Here is a 21,839-nt window from a genome sequence, read left to right on the forward strand (position 1 = left end):
GCTCGAATTTACTTTTTCGCTGTTTGACTTGTTAAGTTCGGTTCATTTCCTTTGTTAAAAGGAGGGCAAATTCTACCATGGAATAGCAATAGTGTAAAAGTCATGAAAAACGTGATGGATTTTTTGTTTCGAAAGTTGAATTTAATTTTCAGATTCGCCAGCAAAATAAAAGTTTTAAACCATCAACCTTTAGCCCAGTTTTCTCAAATTGGGTTAATTTTATCAACAAAGCGATTCAGGTTGATGTCATTGCGTATTGTTTTCATATGTCAAATTTTTGTCGGAAAAAAATCATAAATTTCCAACAATTTTTTTTTGCAATTTTGGCCTGACTATTTCGTGAAGGAAGATATGTGGTAAATCCGGTATGACGTTCAGGTCTTTCTGGCTGAAATTTTTTAAAAAAGTATTCTCGTGTTTTTTATTTGAAACAAGCATTCATTTTTTTGTTTCTGTTTTCAATATTTTTCTTTCACTTTGATCTTAGTTTATAGCAATTGTTTCGTTGATGTTTATAGCCAATTGATTCTGCAGGAAATGCAGCTTGTTTGCTTGCAGAGTTTTAAGTTAAGTTTATGAGTACATTTAGAAACTTTTGGATTTTTAAAATATTTTACCACATTTTTTTTCTGAGCGGTTTCATTTTATGGTAATGGGAAACGTGAATGCAGTTTGTGTAGCCTGAATCCTTCTTATATTTCAAGTAATTGATTTTTATAACAAGTGTAATCAATTTTTTCGACAGAATTCATTTTTCACCTTTAGTCTCTGTGTGAAATTTTGTGTATCAACTTCAAAGTTTTGAGTGTTCAAAACAATCTGCGAACGAAAAACTGAAAAAAAAAACAAGATTAGCCGGTTGTTTTTCGTGTCCATTTTTTTCGTGTTTCTTTTCCTTCAATCTAGTGTTTCTCACTATTTCTCACCCGAATTTTGTTAAATTTTATTAAATTGTGCAGTTATACTCGGGTTACTGATCTATACAACTTTGGATACCTGATACTTGTTTCGAATTTATTCTTATGTTATTTTTTGTGCGGGGCGTGAGAGAAAGATGTAATTAAAACCTGAATTTAGGTACATTCGACATTCACAGTAAAATAGGCAAATCGTACAACAGTTTTGTAGAAACAACTTGAAAAAAAATTCTAAAAATTTTCCTTAAAAAAAAATTTCGAAGATGAAAAAAAAAATCCGAAAAAACAAATTGAGAGTTTTTTGCAGCAATTCTTTAAAAATTTTTTATATAGTTTATTTATTCCAAAAATGGCGCTGAAAAAATCTTAAAAACAATTTACCAAAGTTTCATGGCTTATCTTTCTATAATAAGCCTGCTCGCTTGCCTTAATCCCTCGAAATTAAACTAAAACTCCTGAAATTTTAAAGGGGTTTGTCTCGACCCTGAGAACATTCCGATGATTTGTTTTGGTACCTGACTTTGCGTGGCAGTATGTTTTTAGTATGTATGCAATTCAAAAGTTTTTTTGTTTAAAACTGATTTTTGGATTTTCATTATCTGCTCAAATTTTGTCTGCTTAGTTGCCTTATTACTGATGTTTCTTTGGCTGTATGCAAGTATTATGGTAGTTGCAAGTGTTGTTCATTGAGGTTTCCGGAGAGACTTGAAATTTTATCAAGTCATTTTTTCTCGGCTCAAATTGTGTCTGCTCTAAAAATTTTTGGCTTTGTTTTTGCTTCGTAATTTTTGTTCCGTTGCTAATTTAATGTTCAAATGTTTTGCTTGGCATACTTGTCTAGACTTACTGTTTGATAAAAACAGGTATTATGAAATTGTATGGGATTGGGATTCGAATAATATTTCGAATAATCGAATTTAAACTTATATAGGTATATAACTTAGTTCTTAAAAATTAGTGATTTTTCTGATTGACCTTTTTTGACCGAACTAACCTTTAGTTTTGTCGAAAAATGTCAATAATCAAAGATCTAATACATTTATGCAGAAAACAGACTAAAATGATTTCTCTAGGCTCTTTTTGTGAAGTTTCTATCAAAACAGAATTTTTTCGGCTTCTGCTTCAAAAATACCAGATGCTGGCGACTATAGAAACTTTAAAATGGACATCGTAAAATATAACCAAGAAGCGACTCTTTGCTCGAATGGCAAGAATTTCGAACCCTTAAATTTGCGCCTGCTGTAACAGACTATACTTGATTTAGGATTTTCTGTTTTCTTTAACTGTTAGCTATCAAAATGGTTAATCGACGCGTTTTTGTTTTTCTTTCAATTGTGTTTGGTTGACTTCGGACGTTTGTTCGAAATGGTGATCGATTGTTCGCGCACCGACTTGAATGTTAGTTATGGTGACCTAAATTTTGGCTTCGGTGACCCAAAAAGAACAACCGTTAGCTTTCTCGTGTCACCAAAAACGATTCATTCACATTTTTTTGCACAACACCTCGCGGAAATGAGTGGTAAGTTTTTTTCTGTTGTTTCCTTTTTTCATAACTCTGTTTCAGTCCAAATTATTGGAGTTTTCGTCTTGTAGAGACAACTGACAACAAATGACAATTCGTAACAAAAGACAATTTGCCAAGCTTAAGATAAGCGAATTTAAGTTCGCTAAATTTAAGATTTTAAAAAATAATTGAAAACATTATGCTTTTCACTTAAGGTCGTCGGTGTGAGCGCGTTGCCGCTTCGCTTAATAACCGATTCTAAATTTCGTATAAATTCGTATCCTTTGGTGGCAAGCTCGCAACACGTTGACCAGGCTGCGGCGGTGAGTATGTTGCAAGTTGCCTTTGTGATGCAAGTTGTCTTTTGTTGCGAGTTATCTTTTATTGCTAGTTGTCGAATTAAGTTTTCGTCTATAGTTCTCGTAAAAAAAAATTCACGGTAGTCCCTAGCTGATGTTTATAGCCAATTGATTCTGCAGGAAATGCAGCTTGTTTGCTTGCAGAGTTTTAAGTTAAGTTTATGAGTACATTTAGAAACTTTTGGATTTTTAAAATATTTTACCACATTTTTTTTCTGAGCGGTTTCATTTTATGGTAATGGGAAACGTGAATGCAGTTTGTGTAGCCTGAATCCTTCTTATATTTCAAGTAATTGATTTTTATAACAAGTGTAATCAATTTTTTCGACAGAATTCATTTTTCACCTTTAGTCTCTGTGTGAAATTTTGTGTATCAACTTCAAAGTTTTGAGTGTTCAAAACAATCTGCGAACGAAAAACTGAAAAAAAAAACAAGATTAGCCGGTTGTTTTTCGTGTCCATTTTTTTCGTGTTTCTTTTCCTTCAATCTAGTGTTTCTCACTATTTCTCACCCGAATTTTGTTAAATTTTATTAAATTGTGCAGTTATACTCGGGTTACTGATCTATACAACTTTGGATACCTGATACTTGTTTCGAATTTATTCTTATGTTATTTTTTGTGCGGGGCGTGAGAGAAAGATGTAATTAAAACCTGAATTTAGGTACATTCGACATTCACAGTAAAATAGGCAAATCGTACAACAGTTTTGTAGAAACAACTTGAAAAAAAATTCTAAAAATTTTCCTTAAAAAAAAATTTCGAAGATGAAAAAAAAAATCCGAAAAAACAAATTGAGAGTTTTTTGCAGCAATTCTTTAAAAATTTTTTATATAGTTTATTTATTCCAAAAATGGCGCTGAAAAAATCTTAAAAACAATTTACCAAAGTTTCATGGCTTATCTTTCTATAATAAGCCTGCTCGCTTGCCTTAATCCCTCGAAATTAAACTAAAACTCCTGAAATTTTAAAGGGGTTTGTCTCGACCCTGAGAACATTCCGATGATTTGTTTTGGTACCTGACTTTGCGTGGCAGTATGTTTTTAGTATGTATGCAATTCAAAAGTTTTTTTGTTTAAAACTGATTTTTGGATTTTCATTATCTGCTCAAATTTTGTCTGCTTAGTTGCCTTATTACTGATGTTTCTTTGGCTGTATGCAAGTATTATGGTAGTTGCAAGTGTTGTTCATTGAGGTTTCCGGAGAGACTTGAAATTTTATCAAGTCATTTTTTCTCGGCTCAAATTGTGTCTGCTCTAAAAATTTTTGGCTTTGTTTTTGCTTCGTAATTTTTGTTCCGTTGCTAATTTAATGTTCAAATGTTTTGCTTGGCATACTTGTCTAGACTTACTGTTTGATAAAAACAGGTATTATGAAATTGTATGGGATTGGGATTCGAATAATATTTCGAATAATCGAATTTAAACTTATATAGGTATATAACTTAGTTCTTAAAAATTAGTGATTTTTCTGATTGACCTTTTTTGACCGAACTAACCTTTAGTTTTGTCGAAAAATGTCAATAATCAAAGATCTAATACATTTATGCAGAAAACAGACTAAAATGATTTCTCTAGGCTCTTTTTGTGAAGTTTCTATCAAAACAGAATTTTTTCGGCTTCTGCTTCAAAAATACCAGATGCTGGCGACTATAGAAACTTTAAAATGGACATCGTAAAATATAACCAAGAAGCGACTCTTTGCTCGAATGGCAAGAATTTCGAACCCTTAAATTTGCGCCTGCTGTAACAGACTATACTTGATTTAGGATTTTCTGTTTTCTTTAACTGTTAGCTATCAAAATGGTTAATCGACGCGTTTTTGTTTTTCTTTCAATTGTGTTTGGTTGACTTCGGACGTTTGTTCGAAATGGTGATCGATTGTTCGCGCACCGACTTGAATGTTAGTTATGGTGACCTAAATTTTGGCTTCGGTGACCCAAAAAGAACAACCGTTAGCTTTCTCGTGTCACCAAAAACGATTCATTCACATTTTTTTGCACAACACCTCGCGGAAATGAGTGGTAAGTTTTTTTCTGTTGTTTCCTTTTTTCATAACTCTGTTTCAGTCCAAATTATTGGAGTTTTCGTCTTGTAGAGACAACTGACAACAAATGACAATTCGTAACAAAAGACAATTTGCCAAGCTTAAGATAAGCGAATTTAAGTTCGCTAAATTTAAGATTTTAAAAAATAATTGAAAACATTATGCTTTTCACTTAAGGTCGTCGGTGTGAGCGCGTTGCCGCTTCGCTTAATAACCGATTCTAAATTTCGTATAAATTCGTATCCTTTGGTGGCAAGCTCGCAACACGTTGACCAGGCTGCGGCGGTGAGTATGTTGCAAGTTGCCTTTGTGATGCAAGTTGTCTTTTGTTGCGAGTTATCTTTTATTGCTAGTTGTCGAATTAAGTTTTCGTCTATAGTTCTCGTAAAAAAAAATTCACGGTAGTCCCTAGCTCAACCTATTTGAGGTTGAATAATTTTGATGTGAAAATAATCTAGTGTCACTAATTTGGCCTTCAGTAATCTTGGCCAGACTAACGCTTTCATAGTCATCAAAACCCAGTGAAAATAGAATCCAGCTTTCAGTGGAAAACGAGATCCAAATCATGTAATGGTACAAATTTGGCCTTCGGTACTTGTCACCAGACAAGGCTTTCATTGTTAATTAGTTTCAATTATCTGAATCAAGTTTAGCTCATCAGTTTTATTCACACAGGAAAGGGAAATCATGTTGATTTTCTTGCTCTTTCGACTAGCCACTGAAAACTAACAATTATACCCACTGTGCAATCTATGAGTGAGAGTTTTCGGAGCCTTTTATCCCTCAATTTTATAACAGTAATCGTAGTAGGTTTCTTGGAACAAACTACATACCAACTTGTGATTGAAAGGCGTAGATGCTCGTTGTTATTGTTCCGGCCCCCCTCAAGGAACTATATATTAGTTTGTTTTTTTTTCCCGACCGATTTGACTACCTCAAAGATAGTAAAGGCTCAAATATGGTTTTATATCAAAGCCCTATTAGTCGTAGGTTGGATATCAAAAAATTCAAAAAAGTTGTCTGGGTTTTGAGCAATATTGATTTGAATTTTTCACATTTTCAGACCAAGTTTCATATATTTACTTAATTTAATGACACCTAACGAAATTCTGATGACACACTCATTTATACTGTGATGGCACACATTAGGACACATGAGGCATATGTTTGTCAAACACGAGAGCCATAGTAGATCAATGGTAGAAATGGCTAAACGGCTTGCAACCTCTGGCGATCCTCAGCAGATCCTATCACAGGCGTCTCTTCCTACTTGGGTGTCCCAGAAGACCTCAATCTTGATGAAAAATACTAGACCGACTGCTGAAAAATGCTATGCGAATAGACCAATACCGCAGGAGAAGATAACCCAACTAACCAAAACGATAGAAGCCCCCCAAGTAGCGACCAGGTTATATACGAATCAGAACTCGCCAGCTCACACAGTGCCACGGGTATCTTCAAGTATTTCAAGTCAATTCGCTGCCCCAATAGTTATCCACCGAAACTGCTATGGAACAAGGAGTCACATGAAAGTCCGCAGGAGATGAGTGAAATATTGTACAGATTTTTTCAGTCTGTTTTCTCCAGATGAAACGCGGCGCCGTCCAAAAAGCCACAGGATTGCCTCGTCAACCACCCCAGATGCGATCACTACGACGTCTCGCATGCCAAGCTCGATGTCTGAAAAGGTGTATCTAAACTGGATGTCTGGATGTACGAAGGTGTATGGAAAAAATGCATGTTGGATGGTCTATACGAGCTTGTTGCTCCGGTGCTACAAGCCTCTCAATTTGAATTCCAAACAGGCAAACCGACCGACCACAACCCAGCTAATCAGTTACATCAGTTACACCCAGCTAATCAGTTTTCCTCCTACACCAATGAGTGGTGTAGGAGGAAAACTTCTGACTATCATCGAAGACTATTTCTCAAATTGCCAACAGTTTGTCGAGATCACTCATTTCAGGCCCTTTCTCCTCGTAACTATCGAAGTGCCTCAAGTTTCCCTCGCAGGACTAATTGTCTTTCTAATCTACTTTCTCGATTTCTCAGAAGACCTTAAATGCCAACCTTTCAGCTTAGCAAATGATACCAAAGTGCTGATCTTTCATCCGATTGGTGAAATATTTCAACTTCAAGAGGACCTAGACAAGGTGACCGAATAGTGCAAGGTTAACTCCATGGAGTTAAACCTCGACAAGTGCCTTTTTTACGTCCACGCGCCACGCCTGTCACCACTCAAGATAAGGGTAACTTGAAGTCAGTGAATTATAATTCGAGAAAAGACCTTGCTGTTGCAAAAGCAATTAACTGTTCCTGGGGCAACCATATAAACGAGACAACTCGGAAGTCGCTATCAGTCCTGTGCATGCTCAAACGATCGTCATCCAACCTACTTGCCACCAGCAAAATTGTTTCTATTCAAATCAATGGTACTGCCCATAACAACGTATGCAAGTGCATCATGGCTTGCGGACACGACAAGTCCCTATGCTTTGCAATCGACGCAAAGCAACAAACTGGATAATAAAGTACCCTGATCTTCATTACATCGAATGCCTAAACCAGTTCAACATGCTTTCTTTGTCCTTATAGATCGAGATGAACGATTTGTTGCTCTTATCTAAGATTATATCAGACCGGTACAAGCTCGATTGGCAGAACTTCGTGTCCATCTCTGCCAGAAGAGGCAAAATATTCGATATTCCCAGCGACCGTGTAACGAACTTTTCGTAGAGGACATGCCGCTTGGCAAACCTCGTCGATGACCAGTTTCTTTTCACTCGAGGGTCTCAAAAACAGACTGCTGAATTTTTACTGGATCCATTAACGTTCCAAATACCACAAATTTTGTTCCAGTACCTACGTAGTTCTCTGCAGCAACTGCAGACGATTGACTTTCTAATTTTCGTCAAATTCCATATTCATGCGGAGAAATCCCATATTTTGATGTAAAGCCTTTATGATAATAGTAATTAAATATACGGTGATGGTTACTTTTATGCGATTTTAAACACTATTTAGTTGCCTTTTTCTAAAAAAATTAAATGTATTTTATATAAAAACTAATCATGAAAGTAAATGAGATCAAATGTTATGTCGGGAACAAGACTTTTTTCCCGTAAACAACTTTTCTTAAAAATCTTCATTTTGTTTTTTCTTAACCTTAACAAAGTGCAGTTTCCCTCCGTTTTAGCCTAGAGGTAAGGTCGTCGCATTTTCGCCTCAAGGTCTGTGATTTGAGTCTCGGCCGGATATTCTTTTATTTAAAATTTATTGAGTTTTTTCCTATGGTAAGCATTGAAAATTGAATTTTTTCTGGTAATATTGATTTGTCGCTTTTTCGTTTATCTGCTCTAGTTTTGTCGGCTTGTTGCCATCTCACGTATTTTGCTCGTTCTTTTAGCAGCTTTCATTGTATTTGGAAGATCATGTGCTGTTCATTGTATTTTCAGGTGGAAATAAAATTTTTTAAAAATGTATAAAAAAATAGTTTTTTTGTTTTGCTCAATTGTTGTCTTTTTAAATACTGTCGGCCTAGTTACATCATGGATTTTTCTTGTGCTGTAAGCAAGTTTCGTTTTTCCTGCAAGGGCAAGCGTTTTTCATTGTAGTATCAGGAGCGACTTAAAATTTAAAGGTTTTTTACAAAAAAAATTTTTTGTTGGAGTCAAATTGTCTGCTTGAAGTATGTCGGCTTTGTTTCCTCTTCGTAATTTTTTTCTTCTTTGCGTTGCCACATAACGATTTTTCCGCCGCTGATTTTCATTTCAAATTGGTGGCATATTTGTCGAGAAAGAACGAGAATGTTTTTACTCTAGCGATAAGCGAGGGCATTGCAGTCGGTTACTAGATTCTTTTCACCGTGAATAACTTTATTCACAGAAAGGTTAAAAAGTAGAATTGTCAAGTTTTAGGTTCAGATTATAATTAATTCAAATTTACCTGCGTTTGTCACAGACTTAGTCTGGAGGTAACGAATACGCCTGGGACGGCAAAGGTGCTGGGTTCGAATCTGACAGGAACTGTTTATTTTTTTCAATTAGAAATTATTATTTTATAACACTTATTGATCCAGTTTTCTCAAAATAGGTATTGATCCAGTTTTCTCAAATTAGCTTATCTCTATCGAATAAGTGTTTATCATTATTTGTCCTGGAAGTTAAAATTGAAATTTATCCAAAATTAGGGCAGATTTTTTTTTGTTTTCTTGCGTTCATTGGTGCTTTTCCAACTGGCTGTTGGCTATGTTTCTGATATAGGTTCGGATTTTGATAGATTTAATTGAGCAATGGGAGATCTAAGTTTTTGAATTCTCTGATTATTGTTGGCTCTCCCATCTACTACATAGGGTCTTTGGTCTGAGGATATGGGCATATGAAGGAAATGTATACTCAGAGAGGCCTCATGCCTTCCATAGCTGATTAGATTGCCATTATTAAATGTTATTTTAGGCTCACCACAGCCTGCAGTTAACCTATCCTCAAGCAGCAGCACCGGCAACGTCGGTGTCAGAATGTCCCCCTCATCGTGCGAGCCATCAGCGGAATTGAAGGCGAGACGAATCGACCGTTCACCGAGAAGACACGAGTCGTTCCGAGAATCGAGCGGAATCCACAGCGAAGCAGTTGATCAAATGAGCTCCGAAGATGGACCTCAGGCCCGATTGTTGGCTACAAACAACAACAACCAATTCAGTAACAGTGAGAACGGATATGTAATTGGAAATAGCGCAGGAAGTTCTGCTCTTATCGGAAACAACCATCAAGCGAACTCGCGAGCTGCGGTGGATCCGTGGATTAATTCTGACATGGCATTAACTACCCCCTCAAAGCAAGTACAAAATGAATCAGCGCTGTTAACAAAAGTAACAGTGGATGTGGGATCCAACAAAGAGGATTCGATGCTCCCCGAAAAAGAAGAGGCAATGAATGAAGTGACTGAAGATTTGACACTGAACGAAGAGAGGCTGAAAATAGCTCAGTCCCATTTCTCAGACCTGTGCAATGTATTCGCCCCTGTTGACGTGCTGTACGTTCTAGCAGAGACTAGAAGTTTGAAGGTGCTTCCTGAAAAGCAGGAATTGGCAGCGCGCATCGTGAATTTAACCAGAAATGTGGATGCTTATAAGGGATTTGTAAACTATTTTACTAGTTTGACCCACGTGTTCCCCTTTGACGAGTTCAAAAAAGAGATCATTGACAATTTCATTACTGAGGACTACACACTAGAGATGGACTTTCTCAGAAAATTGTTTTTGAAGGCAGATAAATGTGCTTGTAAATGCTGAAATGGTCAGAACGCCGCTTGTGACTTTAGCCTCATTAGTTCTATTATTCATGTAATTCTTCTATCGTTCGGAAAAATTGAACAAGTCTGAATTGAGTTTTTTTCAATTCTTTAAAAGTAGCTTGTGGAAAATCAAAGGTTTGAAGTATCGCTAAGATAGATTTTTTGTATGTATTAAAAAAAGTGTCGCGGGGGTACTAGCTAGTGGATAGTTTCAAGCACGGTATATCGAGCAAATTACACTAGCTAAAATATTTAAAAATTATTCAGTGAAGAGATTTCTTGTGTTTTGAGGCTGACTAGATTGAGTATTACAAAACTTCACCAACAGTTCGGTTGACGCTATAGAAAACGCTCCACTGATTTGCAACAGTTATTATCGGATAGTTAACCTAAGTGGGGACTAAGAAATTAAACTCTGATATTGCCGAGAAGTTTGACCGATAAAATTTCTTCCCATAATCGCCCCAAAATTAGATCACTTCCCCTTCGAAAGTGTGGCATCGTTGTCGCGGTGGCATCATTTTTAGAAACCCAAGACGTAGGCTGCTGCATTCATTTGGATGGCGGGGGGGGGGGGGGGGTTGGTTGGTGGTTGGTTGAATGGAGGATTACTGAACAAAATCTATACAAAGTATATAAATTATGAAACCGGCATTTTTGAGCACTATTTTACATGCACCATCACATTGCAAAGCTCGTTTAGAAGCATGCTCCCAAAAGTTTTCCTGTGGTATTTGAAAAACTTAAGTATTTGAACTGACAGAAAAGATCAGAAAAGTAAATAAGTTATTTAAGGCAATGTAAACGTTTTTAAGAAGCTGTTCAAGCTCAATTTTGATTTTTTTGCGGTTTGAATTGGTTTCCTTCAATGAAATTGAAATTGAGTTGCTGACTCTTTCCAATAAAAAAATGGTAATTGCGCCAAACAAAACGTAATTACTCTTCTAAAAGATAGGCCTTCTAATTGCAATATAATTTTCAGCCTTTGATGGTGGTGAAATGTGCGAGTCATTTGTTTATCAATTACAGTTCCGAATTAGTATTGTGTTGACCGACCAATCAGGTTTTGTTGATTCTGCTCTCGGGCTCCTTCTGCTCTTGGAATTCGTTATTGTATCGAAACTTATTCTCCATTTTTCTTCTGAACCGACCGCCGGATTTTTTTTTGTTGATATCGGCAACCTGATTATATTCATTTTTGCAAGTTTTATGAACTAGTTCTTAATTTTAAACTTAACTTTTATTGAAAATTTGTAATTGTTAAATTTCTTTGAAATTGTTAAATTTCTTTTTAATTCGATCATTAGCGCAGAGTCGACAGGGGCTAGGGTGTTTTTGTTTCGCCCGATTTTGACAATTTCAAAGAAGGCTCAGGGGTATAAAGGTGGTAGCATATTGAAATCCATTCAACCCAGAAAATTTGTTCAGTTTGTCTAGTGCTGAGAAAAGTTCATCCGACTTTTTCCGTTTTCATGTTAAATTACGATATTTATGGAAAACTGAAAATTCGCTTTTTAATTCTTCTTCATTTTAAAGATTCTTTTATAGCTCTTTTTTCCTGTTTTTACGCAATCGCCCTTACTGAAATGAATCAACAGGAGTTAAAGAAAGAACTGAATTTATCAATTTTTTTTATTTTTTAGGCCTGGCTTTTTATTTCTTTTTGGTAAAAACATTCGGCTATCAAGTTTGAAGCGACCTTGTTAACTGGTATATATGTACTTGTCCTATAGAAGGTGTCAGTAAATTGGTGATTGATTTCAAGGATTATTACCCGTGCTATAAGCAACAGCTACTTTTTCCGTTACTTGTAGCATATTGAAATCCATTCTACCCAGGAAATTTATATAGTTTGTCTAGTGCTCAGAAAAGTTCATCCGACTTATTCCGTTTTGATACTTATAACGAGATTTGATGAAAGCATGAAAATTCTCTTTTTAATTTTTCTCCATTTCTTGATTTTGTAGATTCTATTACAGCTCTTTTTTCCTGTTTTTGCACAATCTCCCTTACGCTGAAATTAATCAACAGCAGTTAAAGAATGAACTGATTTTATGATTTTTTTTATTTTTAGGCCTGGTTTTTTATTTCATTTTGGTAAAACATGCGGCTATCAGCCTTACAGCGACGTTTTTTACTGGTATACATATTTTTGTATTATAGAAGGTGTCAGTAATAAGTTCTTGATTTCAAGTATTATTGCTCTTGCTATAACAGGGTGGCCACGTTATCAGTGCTGTCAGTGCCAAATCAGTGCAAAGCGTGATCTATCAGTGCCAGCAAATGAATATCAGTGCCGGTTTTTTTTCATTGCGCTTCTCAGCTAAATCAAAAAACGAAGCAGGCTTACAATATAAGACTTTTTTCAGGTAGCATTAGCCGCCGACACTTTTCGAAATTACTGATTAGGTATGAGAGTCGTAAATTAATTTTAAACGTTTGTTTTTTGAATGATAAGCTATTTAAGCTGGCAAGTTAACATTCTATTTGTAATTTTCTTAAGCTTAGAAGTCTCAGGTTTCAGCAGGTTGTTTTAAGGTATTTAAACATGATGGTTGTGGAAACAAATTGTTACTGTGTTGCATAAACATAAAGCTCATAGCTGTTTTAGTGTGCCAAAAACTGCAGAAAAGTGGTGCTGTTACAGAGAGTAAGTAGTTCATAACCCAAAAAATGACCAAAATCTTCATGCATGTTCTTCGAAGCTTCTGTGTCCAGCTGATTGGCGTAGAGAGCTCAGCTAGTAGCTCAAGTATTTCCATATTATGTATATTTCAAGCAAATGTTTCCCTAAAAATGATAGCCGGTGGATGTTCAAGTAGCACAGAATTATCTGACCTCAACGGTTGAATTAAAATCTTTAAACTTTAAAAATCGTTTCCCCTGAGTTTCTTTTTTGTTGTCCCAGAAAAAGCGATTGAGTTAGTTAAAATACGCAACATGGAGGTGTATGAATAGCTACAAAATTGCATAAATCTCAGTACACTCCAATTGAGAGCTCATTATCTCATCGTGTGATTTGTAAATCGCGTGTCTGAAATTAATCAGATAAATTTTGTGTTTTTTCATCACTGAGATTTTTCTTATTTTTGGGAACCCGAATCACTGCAATTAGGGCTTTAATATGATACCACATTTTAGTGCGGTATCAGTTAAGTGCTGGAACCGAATTTGAACTGAAAAAAACGACCAACCACAATACTATTGCGATTCTTGCAAAAACTGAAAGATGTATATTCGTTTAGAATTGAATTTTTGCAGTTTAGTGCTGGAACCGTTTAGTGCTGGAACCGAATTTGGGCTGAAAAAAAAACGACCAACCACAATACTATTGCGATTCTTGCAAAAACTGAAAGATGTATATTCGTTTAGAATTGAATTTTTGCACTAAACTGAAACGTACATCAGTCACGGCAGCATCGAACAGCAAAGTTTTTTGTATTAACAGTCAGCTCCTTAGTTACTTCTGGGAAATATTCACCTATTAGGTTGAAGTCCAATAGTTAAGTTGCATCAGATTGACTCGTTAGTAAACATAAATGGAGATGCAAAATACGCAGTAAACTCATTTAACAGGCTCTGCTCTGCCAATCAATTAAACCTTAATGTTTTCTCCATTTGATATATAATATAACAACGCTGAAACTTAAACAATATTGGTTTACACCAGTAAACTATAAATCTGGTATCAAAAGTCAAATTTGAGTAAACGTTGAAATATCAAGACCGCACTTTAGGATCTGTTTTGGTTAACTTGACCAAAAATGAATCGAACGTTTCTTTTTGTGCTTGTAACAATTTTCAAGTTCAATCCTATTCTAAGTTTGAATGTGCTGGGAATTTCTTCATGTTTCACTGGACATCTTACCCCAATGGTTGGTATATTTCGTGCACTTAGGGCTAAGGGTCACGAAGTAGATGTTTTAATGGGCGCCGATTGCTGTGACTCAAAAGTTGCAGGGTTATTCAAAAACGTTTCGAACTGTTATTTTACACCCATTTTTGAGTCACATACAATTGTCGCGAATACCCAATTTGAAGGACTGATGAATTTGAAGGAGTTATTCGCAGAAAATGGAACCAAAATAGCTTTCCATCAAACGCACAAATTTTTGACGGAACATCCGGATTATGACGTAATAGTTTCGGATTACGTTCTGTTGGGATCGTATCTGGCCGCCGAGTTACATAGTATTCCTGTTGTGGCTACTTTTGGAGGTCCTTTCGTGCAGCTGTTGCAACACCAGCCTTTGGTCAAACGGAACATCATATACATGCCCGAAACTGTTTTGCCTGACTTTGCCGTCGAAATTATAGGACTGGTTGGTAATATTGTTTGGCATTTTCTTGTGTCCGAAGAAGTATACAAAGCAGTTGGCGATATTCAGGAAGAATTTGATATGGTTCCAAAAATACGAAGCTCAGGGCTTAATTATGGTCTTCCTTTTTATTACTTTTATATGCACACGAATCTTATTCACACCGGACCGCCTGACGTTTTCCTTCCGGGTCTTGAGTATCTGGAATTCAAAACAAATGCTCATCACGTTGGCTTCATTCCAGATGAAACATCTTTCAAGTCTTTGAGCCCAGAGCTGGAATCTTTTCTCCAAAAGTCGAACAAACCTGTAGTTTATATGTCACTCGGAACCGTTTTCAAAATAGAAGTCTCAAAATTGGAAGCACTTCTTGCTGATTTTGCAGACCAGGAGATGTATTCTGTCATTTGGGCTGTATCTGAGGGCTATGAGGAGTTGAAGAGTAAAGAATTGGATGGTGGAAATGTACTCCTGGTTACAAAAATAGCACAGTTTTCGTTACTTATGCTTGAAAAGGTGCAGGTCTTCATAACCCATGCAGGTATGTTAACGCTTTTTAAATATACTTTGAATCAGGAGCGGATTTGGGAGTTTTTTGCATTTTCAAATTGGTCAAAGTTCAAGGATCTGCCACCTCATCGAATGTAGGATCACTCCCCAATTCGTTTTATTACAGCATTACGTGACTCCCATTCCCAAATGTTGCGGAGACGAGTTTGGGTAAAGGTACGTTCCGCCCATGTGAAACATGGATGGCCAGTTGCTGCGCAAGTAGCACAGAATGTTCGAATCAAAATGCTTTAGGTAAAACAAATCAAAATGGTGGAAAATATTTTCATTTACAATGAGGTTTTTTTCATACATTTTTTAAAATTAGAATTACCGCTTCTAGTCACAATCCAGAGGATAAATTCTCTGCGCCATAGTTTCTTCCCTTCACCTTGTGAAGTGGTCAGAACACAAGGGGTACGTAATTCCTGTTTGATAAAAACAAGGTCTTTTGAAAATGTACGGGATTTGTTTTTTTCTCGTTTTTACCTAGTTTTTTTTGAGATGCTTAGAAAAGGTCTAAATAAAAGATTTTCCAAAAAAATGGCATCAATCAAAAGACCGGTTTTTCCCCTACGGTCCCGTACCTTCTGCTAGTTTGTTTTTTTCTTACCCCCACGTTCTACGGCCTTCGAATATTTCAGTGGGAGAACTTTTTTAGGATGTTTTTTCATTTTCTCGGCAACTTGCTAAATCTTAAAATAACGTTTCAATCGAAAGAGCTTGTCATCGCGATCTCTCCTGCATAAACGGCTACGCATTAATTTTTGTACACAAAGAGTAATGACCTTAATAAAAGCCTCTTGATATTTCGAAGTTTTGTGAAACTTTCTGATTGTTCTCAAAAGCAACCCTTCCAGTTCTGGGGTTAAGAGGTCAATCGAAATCGAAAGAAGTGGTTGTGAAAATTGTCTATGCATTAACGGCACTTCTCTTGTGAAAATTTTCTATGCATTTCTCGAGAACTACCCTCCGAAACGTAGTTCAATCGAAAGAAAAAATTTTCGTATGTTTTTCTTGCATAAGCAGCTACGCTATATTTTCTGTTGAAAAAATTGAAGCCTTAGGCAAAGGTCAATTTTTTGACATCTTGACCTTTTTTAAAACAAAACTTAATGACTTTCCCGAAAACTACGCTCCCAAATATGGAAATTAGAATTCAATCGAATGAGTTGGTTTTGATTTTCTTCTCAATATAATTTTCTATGCCCTTGTTTTAGGAGAAAATGTTGCAGACGCCAAAAAGGCGTTTTCTACCATTTCGATTGTTTTTGTGAAATCTTTTGACCTTTCTCGAAAACTCCCCAAATATGAGATTAAGATTTCCAATCAAAAGAACAAGTTGTGTAAATCTTTTTTTCGAGTGCCCTTATATAATGAAACAGCTGTGGTCCTAAAGTAAGCTAATCAGCAGCTAAAATGCACTGTTTTCAGTTTCGTGAATTATATATCGTAACAAGAATTAAAAACAACATTCACGTTTGAATCGATGATATGTTTCGCAGGACGTCTATTCATTTATTTTTTTTTTGGCTCAACAAATTTTCTTCCCCCGCTCCCCGCACCTAACCAATCAAAAGAAAAATAATTTATCAATTTATTGGATAACAATGCAAAAATTCCGATGACAACCGAGCATTTTTTATCAAAGTTTTAACGGGCTGATATCTGATATCAATCCAAGTTGTTTCTCGGACCTTCGAAGAAAGTGACAGAATATTTAACCGCACGCTGGTACTTTTCTCCCGACAAATTTTGAATTTTTAGCTAATAATGTTTGACGAGATTTTTTCATAGATCAATTGAAAAATATTGTTTTATTGAGCTCAAAAATCAAAAGATATATCACCTGTGATCATTTTTCAAAATAATGGGGGTTTAAAGATCGCCAATTTGGGACAATTAATGCGCGATGTATTTCGCGCTACTAACGTGGAAGTGGCGATATAAGCGGTCAAATATATACTCAGTTTCATTAATTTCCTTTCTCTCAAAAATACTGCATTCTGATTAGTTGACAATTCGCGAAAAAAAGTTTGCGAAAAAAAAAACGAAATAACCATGTGAATAAATCATTTTTTTTATTGTTCGCATAATCCATTTTTCCTCCCCTCAAGGGCCCCTAAATAAAAATGTTCATTAAAAGTGTGAACTTATTTGGAAGTTTCATTGTAGCATTGGAAATTGATTAGCATCTGTTCTCTGCTTTAAATGTGGCTAGTGTTTGGGACGTAATAAGCGTACGTGGCTGAGTAGTTAATGGTAAAAAATTTTAGAGCCGAATGAGTGGTTAGACTCTTAATCTTTAGGTCGCATGTTCTAACCTTAGACGTAGCCGATTTTTTCTTAAAATTAATTTGAAATTTTTTTTCTAATTTTTGTTATTGCACTTTATAGAGCTGCTTTTTGTCGTCTTCTCGCTAATGTGTGCGAAGCAAAGCATCGCCACTGTGTTAAGTTGACAAATTTCACCGATAAAACATACATTAATTTGGTGATATATTGTAAAAGTGGCATATAGAAGTCAGATGCAACACAGCTGAAAAAGATTGGCTTCCACCGGGATGCGAACCTGGTTCTATTGGTCATCAGTCAGATCTGTTAGCCTGAATACCAAACATACCACGATCTGTGCAGAGAATCGAGCAATGATCACTTTCTGTTTATGCGCATCTGTTTGTTTATGCGTAAGATATTTTTTCCCGGAGATGAAGAACACTCCACTCCGTTGGTTGATAAGTCCTTATTTTTTTTGTCGTTACTTAACTCGTTGGTACACCGGTGAACACCTCTGAAGCAGAAAGAGTTCGAGTCCATCTAGGAGCGTTTTATTGCGGAAAGATTATTAAGTATCGCTACCACTTACTTTTTGAGAATACGGTGATTTTGGTGCTCTTCAAATCTGTGATAAAATGTTCAGAATATTTTGCAGTCCAGGAGGTTTGAGCTCAGTGCTTTTGCTTAATTTCAGTTCCTAGTCGCATCTAAACGGATAAAAAAGTTTTCGATTGGCTATAAGATACCAAAAAAAATCGTTTTTGGAGGAGTTTGATAACGTTTTTTGACATAAAGGTCGTTTTTTTATGTTTTTTTAATTGATTATCTTGAAATGTTTTTTGACGCACCTTCTTATTTGTATTTTGCCACCAAAAGAGCCTTAAGAGTGTTGTAACGCATAGTTGGCCGAAAAGGGATGTAAAATTGAAGCTAATATGGATCCGGAAATCTTTGGGCTGCAAAGAGGTATATATCTTGTTTGTTTGTTTTTTCAATGACGAGCTCGTAAGAGAGCAAATCATTTTTTTTTAATTCGGATAAGTTTCACTCGGAATAACTGGAGCATTTATTTTTGAATTGAGGTGCCAACTCGCTGCAAGAAGGAATCTACTCCACCACGCCTATGTTAGTTTTCCCTGGATTCGGTGACCAACCCATGAATGCTTGTCAGCTAGTGGATCTCAATTTGGCTTTGCCTCTAATCGAACTTAACTTTAGAGAAATTTCACGGAAACTTGGAATGATTCTCGATAGCCAAACTTACACAGAAATGAAGGGTAGGCTCAAGAAAAGTAAAGATTTAATGACGTCATTTGGTGGCTATAAAAAAGCGGCTGAATTGGTTGAGCAAGTTCAACGAGGCGTGATCAAAGTCATCGATCCACCTGCATTGGTTGATTTAAACTGGTTCCTGGTTTATATTCCTGCAATGATGTTCGGAGTGTTTGTTCTGCTGCCGACAATATTGTTTTGGACCTGGATGATACGAATTTGCTGCCGAAATGATAAAAACAAAAAAGATTGAATCCAAATTTCGGTATTTTAAAATATCCTAGTTATTAATAAATTGACGGATTAATTTTAATTATGACAGTCAAACTGATTTGATTTTGTTGCGTTGTGTAACAATTTAAATTGACAGGTATGCATTGCGCACCCTATGGTTCACATGGTTTCTCTGTGGAAATTCATTTGTTTTTTTTTTACTGTTGATTCAAAGTGACCGCTTGAAAATTGGCTTTAAATACAATATAAAAACCTCAGTTACTTCGGAGAACAAGATGAACTTCGTTAATTCTTAAATTGAAGCAGGGGCAGAGTTTTTGACTAGGAAATTTTTAAATATTATTATAGCACCCCCCCCCCCCCCCCTCCACCCTTAAAGAAAGAAAGAAAGAAAGAATTTATTTCTTCAGATATGATGCATACAAAAACATTTAACAATCAAACATGCGAACAAACTCTACAAAGCATCAATTAATCATCTGAAGAGGATAGACAAAGGTCAAAGATATGACCACTGGGTGTCTACCCTGAGTATAATAACAAACAAGAACTGAAGACCAGTATAAGTGAATTGAAGACAAGTCTAATAAAATTAGAAGAGCCTAAATTTAAGTGTTACCTTTTGTGTTATGGTGTTGCAATTGTGCCTTTGTTATGTTCTTCAAAAACCCTGGTATCTCGAAATTTCTAAACCCTTGAATCAGCTCATAAATTGAGGTCATAATAATGTACGATTAAGGCGCAAATGGATGGTCCTTGACAAACGGGACGGTTTTTGACCTCGCAGCTTTCATTTCCCGCAGCTTTTTGGCCTCGCAGCTTTCATTTGACCTCGCAGCTTTCATGTCATTGTTAAGATCTTCAGTTGACCCCCGCCTTCAGAAATACTTCGAAGATTGAATTTTCGAAAGAAAATCAATAATTCATAGTATCAAACTTTGAATCTTTTGAGCAGAGATCTGAAGTTTCCGGCGCAAACTGACAATGTTAGCTTAAGTAGCTGTTAAACGTATAGTTGTTGGTTTAAAACCAATTTATGTCCTGGAAATAATTGAATGAACCGTTCAACTGCAATTTTTTTTTGCTTCTCTCTGACTTTCAGTGAATTCAAGCAAATATTTTAACTCAAGTCTTTGTAGATGTCATGAAATTATTAAGCAGGATAAAATTAGCTGGAAAATGGTGGAAAACAAATTAAATTAAACACAAATATAAAAATATATGCTCAGTTCAAATGTAAGCAAGTCATTAATTAATTTTTCAATCATATTTGCAAGAAATAATATTAACACGTGTAGTATGAGGTTTTTCAAAATATTACAGAAAATTAGTTTGTAGGCAAAACTTGGGACGCTCGGTGATAACTTCAGCTTGCGGCCCCCCATTTGTTGATTTCTTTTTCGGCTACTTTAGACAAGACTTTCATACACTGAGCAAGTGTTTGTTCCTTAGTGTCGTTTTCATGGATGAACCAACAGTCATTTCCATGTGTGCATTTTCCAGCTGCGAAATTCTTGCACTTCTGCGTTTTGTACTTTTGGTGCACTTTCGGAGCACGCAGCTCACTCTCACCGTGCGCAAACTGACACTGCTCTTCGAAGTAGCAGAATCCTTTTCTGAAGGCTCTGCACATTTGTGTCTTGAACCTGTCAGGGTTCAGAAGTGCTCTTTGCTTCACTTCGCCTGCTTCGTTTTTTGTTTCAAACAGGAGCGTCTTTTCTGTTGCTGTTTCTTTTCTCTTGATTACGTAACTGGAATTAGGTCTTTGAGCCAAAATTTCAAGCATCTCGACAGGATTGGATAATTGAAGATTGAAATTCCCAGAGTATCGCGGAGGATCGAAAACGTCGTCGCTCAATGAGTCCATATCGTTGAATGCGTTTGGGATCTGACTTGAACCTTTTTCGCTGTGCGCCTCCGACTCGTATCCAGATGATGAAGATGACTCATCGTCCGATATGACACTTGAAAGAGACCATGCGAGAACATCGGAACTGTAGTCGGAGTCCTGAAACAGACCAACTATTTGGAACTACTTAAAAACCTCAATTTAGTTTACACATGTGAGTTTTAAATAAGTAATGATCCTGGAACCTTCTACAGGTCAAATAAGTCACACGTTTTTGGTGTCCGTTTCTATCAGTTCGGTACCTGTTTTGAAAAAAAGTTAGTGACAGGTACTATGTAAATAATACTTAAATTTTATTAAGCACTTTTTTTGTAAAAATCCATTTTTTTGACGGGCACCAAAAAAATCCATTCAGACAGTTTTATTTGATAATTTTGCTCGTATATAACTAGTTTTCAATGTGAATCATAAGATTTTTGGTCTGTTTTGTGTCTGAAAAGATCTCTTTTTTGACTTGACTGAAACTTGCCGGAAATTGATCTGAAATTGCGATGGAAGACGAGCTGCTGCTGGATCGAAAACTTTTAGCTATGTATCTAGGGTGAAACATGTTGTATATTTCTTCGGTTTAAGCTACCAAGATAATTTTTTCGGAATGTTCAGGATCAGATAAAACCTAGTTTTAATAAACGTTTTGGATGAAGATCAAAATCTGGACTGAATCTTAATAGCTTGAGATTCGAGTGTTGTAAAAAACGCTATGACAACTATGCACTGGTATGAATTTTTGGTTGTTGATTAAACACAGATTCTTAAAAAAGTGATTTTAAAAAATGCAACTCATTACCTTGATTGTTTATTAATTCCGAGTTTTTCACGCCACTTAACAATAATTTTTCGCACCTTGGAGCGTACGATCATTTCTTTCAAGTGTATCACAGAATTAATTAGTATGTCAGCTAATCCGACCATTAGTGATTGTCGCAATGAGTACTGGCTTATGGTGTGAAAGTTATCACGTTAGTGTATTAAAGGATCAAAGTAGCATCATTTTGTGGATCAAAGTTCATAACCAATTTTGAATCTGTTAATTGATACGTTGTTGCATATGATGTACTTTGGTTTGGCAATTAATCAAAGCTGGGATCTGGGTGCATACCAATCACCCAATGGCGCACTGCAAAAGGCCAAAACCTGCGGACCTCATAAAGAACTGGAAATT

The 21,839-nt window shown here is 36.0% G+C and overlaps 3 protein-coding genes across 3 annotated transcripts in view; all 3 read left to right on the top strand.

Moving 5' to 3' along the window:
* The window catches only part of LOC134843923 (uncharacterized), a 59,246-nt gene extending 49,036 nt beyond the window's left edge, over positions 1-10,210 (top strand). The window contains exon 5 of the mRNA XM_063860266.1: positions 9,280-10,210. Coding sequence (XP_063716336.1) covers positions 9,280-10,115 — 836 coding nt within the window. The 3' untranslated portion in view covers positions 10,116-10,210. The remainder of the gene's footprint in view (positions 1-9,279) is intronic.
* LOC134844522 (uncharacterized) overlaps positions 1-21,839 on the top strand; it is a 638,515-nt gene that overhangs the window by 547,730 nt on the left and 68,946 nt on the right. The window lies entirely within an intron of this gene.
* LOC134844512 (UDP-glucuronosyltransferase 2A3-like) lies at positions 13,767-18,831 on the top strand. The gene is made up of 2 exons (XM_063861225.1): positions 13,767-14,977; positions 18,345-18,831. The coding sequence occupies exons 1-2, from the start codon at positions 13,882-13,884 to the stop codon at positions 18,785-18,787; spliced, it is 1,539 nt and encodes a 512-aa protein (XP_063717295.1). The 5' UTR covers positions 13,767-13,881; the 3' UTR covers positions 18,788-18,831.

This window comes from Symsagittifera roscoffensis, chromosome 4 (genome assembly GCF_963678635.1).
Source record: "Symsagittifera roscoffensis chromosome 4, txSymRosc1.1, whole genome shotgun sequence".
In the NCBI taxonomy this organism is placed as follows: domain Eukaryota; kingdom Metazoa; phylum Xenacoelomorpha; order Acoela; family Convolutidae; genus Symsagittifera; species Symsagittifera roscoffensis.